Source organism: Ceratina calcarata, unplaced genomic scaffold (genome assembly GCF_001652005.2).
Source record: "Ceratina calcarata isolate Rehan_Ccalc_2016 unplaced genomic scaffold, ASM165200v1 scaffold126.2, whole genome shotgun sequence".
In the NCBI taxonomy this organism is placed as follows: Eukaryota; Metazoa; Arthropoda; class Insecta; order Hymenoptera; family Apidae; genus Ceratina; species Ceratina calcarata.
The window spans coordinates 2,362-12,619 of NW_017133620.1; the positions used below are offsets into that span (position 1 = coordinate 2,362).

The 10,258-nt window shown below is 45.5% G+C and overlaps 2 protein-coding genes across 4 annotated transcripts; one reads left to right on the top strand and one right to left on the bottom strand.

Moving 5' to 3' along the window:
* Window positions 1–255: 255 nt before the first annotated feature.
* Window positions 256–4,065, top strand: LOC108627571 (UDP-sugar transporter UST74c). Of its 2 annotated transcripts, XM_018028882.2 has the most exons (5): window positions 256–707; window positions 780–1,658; window positions 2,954–3,294; window positions 3,394–3,617; window positions 3,743–4,065. In XM_018028882.2, the coding sequence occupies exons 2-5, from the start codon at window positions 1,382–1,384 to the stop codon at window positions 3,918–3,920; spliced, it is 1,020 nt and encodes a 339-aa protein (XP_017884371.2). In that variant the 5' UTR covers window positions 256–707; window positions 780–1,381; the 3' UTR covers window positions 3,921–4,065. The 2 variants fall into 2 exon arrangements, with proteins under 2 accessions (XP_017884371.2, XP_026671634.1); XM_026815833.1 differs by lacking the exons at window positions 2,954–3,294; window positions 3,394–3,617; window positions 3,743–4,065 and having other exon boundaries at window positions 256–661; window positions 780–2,851.
* Window positions 4,040–10,199, bottom strand: LOC108627562 (discoidin domain-containing receptor tyrosine kinase B). Of its 2 annotated transcripts, none has more exons than XM_026815788.1 (15): window positions 9,787–10,199; window positions 8,749–8,978; window positions 8,565–8,670; window positions 8,262–8,487; window positions 8,048–8,195; window positions 7,644–7,966; window positions 7,336–7,567; window positions 6,624–7,265; window positions 6,398–6,549; window positions 6,166–6,330; window positions 5,982–6,091; window positions 5,733–5,918; window positions 5,530–5,622; window positions 5,310–5,451; window positions 4,040–5,222 (listed from the first exon to the last, which is right to left on the bottom strand). In XM_026815788.1, the coding sequence occupies exons 2-15, from the start codon at window positions 8,891–8,893 to the stop codon at window positions 4,932–4,934; spliced, it is 2,961 nt and encodes a 986-aa protein (XP_026671589.1). In that variant the 5' UTR covers window positions 8,894–8,978; window positions 9,787–10,199; the 3' UTR covers window positions 4,040–4,931. The 2 variants fall into 2 exon arrangements, with proteins under 2 accessions (XP_026671589.1, XP_026671582.1); XM_026815781.1 differs by having other exon boundaries at window positions 9,629–10,199.
* Window positions 10,200–10,258: the final 59 nt, after the last annotated feature.

Here is a 10,258-nt window from a genome sequence, read left to right on the forward strand (position 1 = left end):
TTAAGAATAAAATCAAATAAAATAGCAATACCACTTCAAACGTTTACCCTCCATGGAAAATACGACTTGATTTAGTTCTGTAACTCTTTTTTATTATATAATTATACAAAATCTTTCTCACATACCCACGTAACCTCTTTGACTTCACACCATTAATATTGCTTATTGAAGTATTTTATCCATTTATAATTCATTCAATGCATTTGTAAACATTTCTGTTTGATTGACAGATTGTTTTATCACCCTTCACATTTACATTTTCTTGAAAAGACCGCAAATATTTCAGATATAATCAATCACAACACGAAACTGTTTTAGGAGTCCACAAAATGTATAACACATTTATAAATGTCAGAAAAATTTGTATCACTTGTGCTTGCTATATTTTATATTCATATTTGTTGTACATACATATTATGCCTTTGTGTTACTAGAAATCTTTTTGTGAATTGTTCATTGTTGGAAATGAATCGTATCGGAGGAGTGTAAACGATGTTACGTGTTACGTTACATACTTATTCGTGTATGTATAAAATACATACTTATACATGTATATATGTGTTGAGTGTTAGATAGTCTCGAACACAGGTTTGGTGATCATGAACAAGAATGAAAGAGATTCGATTTAATAGCTACGTATTTCTATACGAAAGTTTATAAAGTGAGCATCAAACATCGAATAAACGAGTGATAAACAATTAGACGCGGTAAAGGCATAGAATTATTGAACGTTACCTCGTTTAACAAACATTAATAACCTTGAAATTTGAATGATTTAGATAACGCACGATTGGTTTATGGACGAAGGTGATTAGCGTCCCGGGGAAATTGATGAATAATAAAGATAATGGGTTAGAAGAGAAAAAGAAGAAGAAACGGAAGCGGAGGCGAATGAAACGATAAGGCTATATCGACTGCCGCTGAATGCCGAGGCATTGGTCTCGCATTAAGTCGAAATAAACGGTACACGTGTACATGCTTACGTGCCAGTACGGCGAAGATGCGAACGAGAAAAAACAACAGTCGCGGCAATAGCGGGCAGTGAACGATACGAAAGTAGAATACGTACACAAAAAACGGAGGTTATCGTTGATAATTTTCGGCTGTGATCAAGATCAAAATCGAGATCGACGACGACGACGACGACGGGATAGGAACGGGAATACGGGAAGTACAAGGAGCAGGAAACACTTGGAATCGTTTAGAGCAGAGGAAAAGGAATGACAAGGTTACACCATTGTACGTTTCGTCTACAATGAGAAATTTGATACATAAATCGAGTGAACGAAATTTGCAAAGCAACTGTTGAAAGGAACGGAGACGCGTGGCAAGAGAGCAGAAAGAACTAGAAAAGAAGCATCGTAAATTGATTCAAGTTAATATGACGATACACGATGACAACGCGATGTTCGCACGAGCCGGTACCGCCTTGTTTTACGGATTGTCTTCTTTTCTGATCACGGTAGTAAATAAAACGGTGTTGACTTCATTTGGGTTCCCATCGTTTCAAGTCCTCGGCATAGGACAGATGTTGGCTACCATCGTGTTGCTCTTTGCAGCAAAAAAATTGCGCTACATCGATTTTCCTAACTTAGAGGCAGGAATCTGCTTAAAGATCTGGCCATTACCGATCATTTATCTCGGGAACATGATCTTTGGTCTGGGCGGTACGAAGCAGCTCAGCCTCCCGATGTTCACCGCCCTCAGGCGATTCAGTATCTTGATGACGATGATTGCCGAGTACTATATCCTGGGTGCTAAGGCGCGCGTCTCCGTTCAACTGAGCGTCTACACAATGATCCTCGGAGCCGTGGTCGCGGCATTGAACGATCTTGCTTTCAATCTCGAGGGATACGTGTTCATTCTATTGAACGATCTGTTCACGGCTGCGAACGGTGTCTACATGAAGAAGAAGCTGGACTCGAAAGAGCTAGGAAAATACGGACTGATGTACTATAACTCGTTGTTTATGGTTCTGCCAGCGATCGCCGTCGCTTGCTGGACAGGAGACGCGCGTTCCGTTATGAACTTCCCGCATTGGACCAACGTTTTCTTCATCGTACAGTTTGGGCTTTCGTGCGTGATGGGTTTCGCCCTCTCCTACAGCATGATCCTCTGCACGCTTTACAACTCCGCGTTAACCACTACCATCATTGGATGTCTGAAAAATATATGCGTCACCTACCTCGGGATGATCATCGGTGGCGACTATATCTTCGATTGGCTAAATTTTACAGGACTGAATCTGAGTGTCGTTGGTAGTTTGGTTTATACGTGGGTCACGTTCCGAAGGAAACCTTCGTCCATGATACCCAAGTATTCTTCGCTTTCCGACGATCGTACGATACAACCCGTATGATTCGTATCGGCCCTCCTCCCTCTCATTCTGTCTGAACGTTCTTTCATCCACCCATGCTTTTTCGTATGCGACACTTGCTTGTCTCGAATCTATTCTCCTATCTTTTGTGTCTTACCTATCCTATCAACGAAAAGATAGCTGAAGTCAATTCATGGGTGGATCGCTATCGGAGGGACGAGAATATGATTAAACTAATTAATTTGTAATAGATAAATGTAAATACAATTTAACAACGAGACGCATCAGAACCAAAGCGACGAAGGACCATCCTTGCTGGATAAGGATGTAACTAGAAATAAGATTAGGAATAGACGGAACGGGAGTGTTTTTATACGTGTACGCACATGATATGCAAACGTAGCATGTGTCAAAAGTGTGAAACAGGACTTGTACATATGTATGTAACACGTATTCTACGAATCCCTCAAAAGTGCCAGCGACGTATATTCTTACGTGTATAGTGTATACGTAAATAAAATATAGTTAAATCAATTTAATTTGTCCTCCAGAGAGCGAACGATAGAGCATCATTATCCTCGGGATTAGTTTCAGACTGGCCGATTCGTTGGTTTTCCAGCAACGCGATGAGAAGAGCGGCAAGAACAGCGGCCTCCACGTCGTCGCCGTCGTTTGAGACGGTGTACGAGAAAGTACGCGTGCCTCTGTCACCGGTACAACGCGCGATTTTGGCAGCCGGTGCAGCGGCTATATCGTTCACCGATCCTTTCCGCGGTGACATGATCGCGTGCTTGGCAGAAACGACCGGAGACAAAGCTCTTGCCTATTGTCATCGACAAATGCTCGCGACGTCCGAGGGACGACGTATCCTCGAAGAGAAGCCACGGATCAACAGTTCGGTGGTCTCGCTTGACGAGTTGAAACGATTACCGGTGGGAACCCTTGGCAGGATTTATCGCGAATTCTTGGACGTGAACGTAAGCAGATTTGATTGCGTCTTTCGTCGTGTTCGCCTCGTTTTTGTTGTCCGTTTTTCGACGAGGGTGCGCAAAGGTACGCATTCGGTTCTGTTGCAGAACGTGTCCCCCGATTCTAGACCCGCGGTCAGATTCGTCCGAGACACCGAATTGGCCTACGTGATGCAACGATATCGAGAAACACATGATATCTTTCACGCACTGCTTCTGATGCCGACCACGATGCTCGGCGAAGTATCCGTCAAATGGATAGAAGCATTACAGTTGCGTTTACCGATGTGTTCCAGCGGGGCGATATTTGGAGCGTACAGATTGCGGCCGAGGTAAACGATCGACGTCGATCGCGAAACATGCGAACATCTCTACATGGACGTACATATCTCTCCACGTAGCTACGTGGACGCGTACTTAGTTCCGTGGATCATTCTTTCGCTGTGAATCCTTTCAGACAGAGGAAATTGTATCTCGAGCATCATCTTCCATGGGCCATTAGCACGGGAATTCGAGCTAAATTTCTGTTGGGAGTCTATTTCGAGGAACGCTGGGAACAGCCCCTCGACGAATTTCATCGAGAGATGAACATCGTTCCCTTGGTGCCGATATCGCCAGATGCTCGACCGAGTTGACGCAATTTTCTTTTCTGCCCACCGTATCTGTCGGCTTACGTACATGTGCGATATACGTTTACGTAGCGTTTTCGTAGGATAATGCGTAACAACTTTTATTTATCTTAACGTTTTCGAAATATGAAGAATATAACTTTTAATGAGATACGCATGATTTTGTATCGTTACAAATGTCGATAGACTGATCGTAATCGCGAGTGTAAAAAAATGTGCGTACGCGGTACGCAATCCGAATATTATATCCTAGCCTAGCTGGAACGAGCGCGTCGCCACGACGTTCTCGGTTTTACGCATCGTACTTGCATACGTTAGCTGAGTACGTGTACATAGTGTTCGATGACCGCGTGCGTCGCGTAAAACCATATTTGAAAAATTGATTGTCCCCTTTTGGTATAAGTTGTACGTATGTCCAGTACATATGTTCGGTTAACGAGACGCGAGAGAGAAATCGCTGTTCACAAAAACAGTATACGTTTCCCATTCTTCCTCTCGTTTTGTCTCGTTTATCGCGTCCGCGGAACAGCGGATTAAGCAATATCTTAATCTTAATTTTATCGAACGTTAAAAATAAATACTTCTCGGAGGTATTTGATACCTGAATCAACGCGATCGGAACGACGATACCTGTTCGCAAGGACGTCGAAGCCGAGCGATCATGGCATCGATTGCCACGCTTTATACAGTATACAGTGCCTCGATGTCATTTCTAAAAAGATGAGAATATCGTTTCGTTCCGTGAGTGCATATCGATAGCATACATATAAGACTAATTGAGCATTAAAAGTTAGTGACCAAAGCGATTCGAACGCTTTTCTTTCTTCCCTGGACCAAGGGAAAAGGAGAAGAAATAATCCTGCGAAGAAAGATAGATTGTATAGACCGAAGCGGTGCAAAAAAAGGAAAAGAAACTGGGAAGCGGAAGAAGAGAAGACAGAGGAATTAGGGATGAAGTTTCCGTAAAGAACAGTTTCTGGCTGATCGTAACCGAATTGGTCCACGTGGCTCGAAAGTTTAGTCGAGGTCGTGACTTAGTTTCTCGAGATACAGGTAGATCTCTTCGAAGCTGGGTCTGTCTTCGGCTCGTTTACTCCAACACTTGGTTATCGCGCTGTAGAGGTGCTCCGGACATATATCGGGTCGCTCAAGAATTCGTGGTCCGTCATCGCCTCGAAACCAGCGACCGTGATTCTCCATGACTTGTGTTTCTGTTAAATCGGCGTACGGTATTTCCGCGCAATTTCGAAAGATTTCCCAAACCGTAACGCCGAACGACCAAATATCCGTTCGACAACTGCGCGTGCCCTGAAGAGAAAACAAAGGAAAATAATCGAGTTACTTACAATTGTGTACAACGTATAAACAACGTATATAATGTCCCATTGCGTATACCAATAGGGCAGCTTCCCAGGCCATCCAACGAAGAGGGATCTTCACGTTTTGTCCGTCAATCAGGTAATGATGATCGTATTTGGTACAGTACGTGGCATGATCCGACACCTTTATCGTCAAATTACGATCGACGATGCAATTTCTGAAACGAACCGTGCAAAAGTATGCTTCATCTTTTTATTGCCGTATACGCGTGTAGTCCCTTTTAAAATTATCTTACCTGGCCGCCAAGTCACAGTGCGCCACGTTCATAGACTCCAGATACCTCATACCGGATGCGATTTGAATGATGAAACTCAAGCGCAGGCTGAAGCTGAAACACGCAACGTAAACGTTCGAATGATCGGGATCGGTGCGAGCGCGTCGAGTGAAACGAGTAAGTGTCCGCTTAAATCTCAATCCTGGTTCTTTACTATAAATTACCTAATTTCCTTTCCTTCTGCTTTTGACATTCCGATCTTTGGGTTCTCCAAGAAGTTAGGAAGATCTCCGAATTGGCCGTACTCGAAGATAGCTCCGAAAGGTTCTTCTTCCACGAGAGCCATCATTTTTGCAACGTTTCGATTTCGGAGCGTCGACAAGGCATGCATGTCTTTCGTAAAGTCGAACCTAAACGACAATACGGTTGGTTTCTCGTTTTGTAGGAACATTTGCGAGCGAACTATTACGTACCTCAAGGAATCCACGACGCCCCGCCAAAGAGATCTGACGAGCACGGTCCGTCGATTTTGGATCGTACCCATTTCCGGATCCACGATTCCCTTTGCCTCGCACAAGTGTATCTACCATAGGTGGTAAGTATACTTAATTAGATGTGCGCGCGTTAGAAGTTAGAACGCGTGTCTCACGTACTTACCAAGCCGAAATTTCCTTCTCCGAGCTTATCCAAAATTCTTAGCCTGTGCCTGGAAACCCGTTGAACGTTGCACGAATCCGTGGTACGGGGTAAACGTGCAGCTTTGTCCCGAACGTAAAGAGTTGTAAACGGGCTCGAGCTCGACTGAGATTCTCTCGTTTTGATCTACGATAATGAAATCGTTTCAATCCTCTAAATTTTCACTCATCCCCGCTTCGCTTCGTTATCTCACCGTCAAAATATCCGTCGCCGCATAATATCCTTCCGCGCGAATTTTCTGATTCTTCGTAGTCGTCGCCGGTATCGTCGTCGCTGCCACCCTCGATCGAGGTTGAAACGCTTTCTTCGACGTCGAGTATGGTGTCGCGAAATTGTATTTCAGAGCTGCGAAAAAACTCGACATATTGTGTATACTTACGCGTTTAAGGGAGACACAGATTTTTTCATAGAAAACTCACCAGGACGCGGGTCCGGTGTACGAACGCAAACAGTCGACGGGTTACTTGGTCGAGAGAATGGATCGTCGTAGGTGTTCTCTTCGTACGGACCGGATGAACGACGAGGTACATCTTGGACGACAGGGGGATCGGCGATGATCGCCGTTCCAGCACTTGGAATCTCGTTGGGTCTATTTGCCGGTGACCGATCGAAAACGGCGACAGCGATGGGTTTGCGAATCAGCGTCAATCCATTTACGATCGAATCGGAAAGTTTAACCGAGTTCGGTTTCGATGATATTGCGATACCAGAAGTGGACGTATCGCAAAGTAACGCCGTATGCTTTTGCAGCAAAGCTATTTTATTGCGACCCCTCTGTTTCAACAGGAATACTAGACAGGTGAAAAAGAAGGCCAAAACGGTGAGTAAACCGCTGACGAGGCCGATGTAAGTCTGTGAGCTGCCAACGGGAAAGGCGTCGGGCGACGGCGGTTGCGACGGCGTCGAGTTCCGAATTTCACGAGTCTCGTACATTTCCGTCCCATTGAAACCATCAACGATCGAGTCGAAAGAGCCCATCGACTTTGATCTCCATTCGTTTTCATCTCGATCCGCATAGACCACCGAATCATCTGTGTCATTCCGTAACCGATTTCCCTCGCCTGTACATGGAACGTATTCGTAATCCTTTCCACCTGTCTGGTTTCCTGACTGTTTACTGTTAATCCTTACCCGTATAGAAAGTTATCTCGCTGAGAAGCAACCATTTCGCGGCGGGAATGAATTCCAGTTTCACGGATCGTCCGAGCTTACCGTGCAGAGGGATCGAAATCGACATCGCTGTAGCCGAATCGGCGTCGATCGTAGATGGAGGAGAGAACTCGGATTGAACCGCTTTTGATTCCGATCCTGGTTGGTTCTCGCTGTCGTCAACGGAAAACGAGATTCGTAACGTTGAGAACGTCTGCGAAGCAACGATTTTAAACTTTTATTAGATTTGTTTAACTTAGGGGAACAATTCGGTATTCGAGGAAACGAACCTCGACTTCCAGTCGCGGAATACGAGCGACGTGTACGGAACAATTTTCGAATCGTCGTAGCTCTCGAAATTTGAATAGGATCTGGACCGTCGCGCGTTCGGACCAGCCGACCCAATTAGTGCCGCGACGGCGATCGCTCTTCTCCGAAGTAGTCTCCGAGAGTATCTCGGATACTCGACCCAATATTCCGTCCGTCAATTGACCGAGACCGTTCGCAAGAACAGAATCGATATCCTCGACGCCGTCGTACGACGAATCCTGAACGTCCGCACCCTCCGGGCCAGGGCTCGATGCTTTGTCCACGCTGTAGCTTGTCACGTATTCTGTGCGATGACGAGAAATCCGATTATCGACATACCGCAAATCACAAACCCGATCCGATCTATCGTCGCGATTCTACTTACGATCCCATATGCATCCATAAATTTCCACTCGCATGCAAACCGTCCGTGGATGTTGGCTGTACGGTACGAATCGGACTCTGCTCGCGACGAACGGCAAGTCCAGCTTTTGCTTCTCCACCAAATAGGTGTTGCTATTGCCACGCAGCACCTGAAACAAGGGGACGTGTCTCTTTTTGCTCGCACCTATACTTATCTATCGTCACCGGACACAAACTTTTTCACCCCTCAAGTTTTTGTACTGGTGCCACTTTGCATCGCGCCAATACTCGAGAAAAAATGCCTCCGCGTATTCTTGACCCTGCCCGTTCCCGAATCGTCCTTGAGTCTCGGTCCACGCTATCAGATGATCCCTCGTCAGATCCACTTCGAGGTACTCGCGTATCGCGCTGCTTATTTGCGCTTTCGGGCACCAGGCACCACCGTTCTTCTCCTGTCGTATTCTGAGAACCCTTTCTTACGTTAACTTTCCCGTTTGCGCCGGTTTTGTGTTGCACGAGGACGACGACGTATGACTCACCTCGCGTTCTGCGGACCGACCGACTTACTCTCGTAGCTGGAGGAGGCGGTGATCGCGTTATCCGGAATCTTTCCTTCCTCCATACCAAGCGGAAGAATGCATCGACCTGCGGATATTCGTTACGACAAAATAATAATACGTATACGCGAGGAAATCCGTTTTTAAATCCATACTTCATCCTTACCCTTATCGAACAACACGTTCTCGACCGAATCTTCGTTGCCGCTTACGCTCGCGTTCGCGTTCTCGCTTCCGCTTCCGTTCCCGATCGACGCCAAAACCACCGACAATAACAAAATTATTGTTACACACGCGTATCGCATCTCCATATTCGCTTCTCGTATTTTTCTCGACTCTTCTACAGCGCATCATAGCATAGGCTCCAGCACTTTTCTAACATCGTTTGGTTGATGCCTGAAAATTTCGATTCGTTGCACAAACATAGACACGCGTCACGCGTAAGCATACTAATAGATCCGGTCCTTCATCCGAGAATAAGAGTTCGCGAGTTGATCCCACCCCATCGGACCAAGAAAAGTGTAAGCATCATTTCGTCCACGCGACACTTGTGAAAAAGCGATCGATGCGTGTACAGGTGGCTTGGACTTTTGCTTTGTCCATTAATTAGATTCGAAAACGGAGACAAACGGGGCGAACGGCTAACGCAGAGATGCGCGTGTGGCTGCGAACGGATATGCGTGCAACAAGTAAAGCTCGATCAATACGATAACGTTTCTCTCTTTCTTCTACCGACAAAGCGAACGGTAACTCGTATCCATGCCTATTCTTAAATTACACGGATGGGGAACAGAATCAATCATCCAACGCGATTCGCTCGAAATGAACAATAATTCGATTCGATTACAGATATCATCGGCGATTCGTTTTCTCGTGGGATTCTTTGTCTTTAGAATACGCGAGAATGAAATTGCGTGTCGTCAAAATCGGATAGGAACACGTACGTAGCCAGTATTTTATCTTAATTGAATATTGTGCTTTGCTTATCGTTAAATCAGCGGCTAGCGAGTCTCCTCCTATCCTCGAGAAGAAATCTGTATACTTACCCAAGTTACATCGATCTTCGAGCATGGAACATGTGCGTCGTGTCTCTCGTAATTTCGTACATTTACTTTTTCCGCATCTGCTTGTTCCATCGCTTGTCCAAGCATCCAGTCTTCTCGTTTGTGCATACGTACATTGCACCGAAATTAAAAATTCTTACCTGCTAACGTTGCCACTTGCCACTCATCTCGCGCATTATCGCATCGAAAACGGATATTCTCGGACACAGCAACATATTCGCACAAATCGAACCAAATCACGGCAAATCAATCGCGATCTCACTTTCCGTTTTATAATAATGTAAATGCAACGTTTCGAGGCACGAAAGAACAAGCGAAAGCAATTTTAATTATTCCGACATCAATGATTAATCTGACTTGCACTGTACGTAGGACGCAGTAGACGAACGAGTATTAAGCGTTCGCTTCTCCTTTCGTTTCGAAACTCGCTCGTGTTTGCGAGACACGGTTTAACGAGGTGCGAATTCCGTAGAGCTTCGGCTCGCAATCAGCATCCGTGTAGGTAGTACGGTAGCCGTAAGCTTGCTCCGAGGTTCGCGAAGGTAGGAAGCAGAGTGGGGGTGCAATAGGGGTTGCAGGGGAGTAATGTTCATAGATGCACACGATCGTACG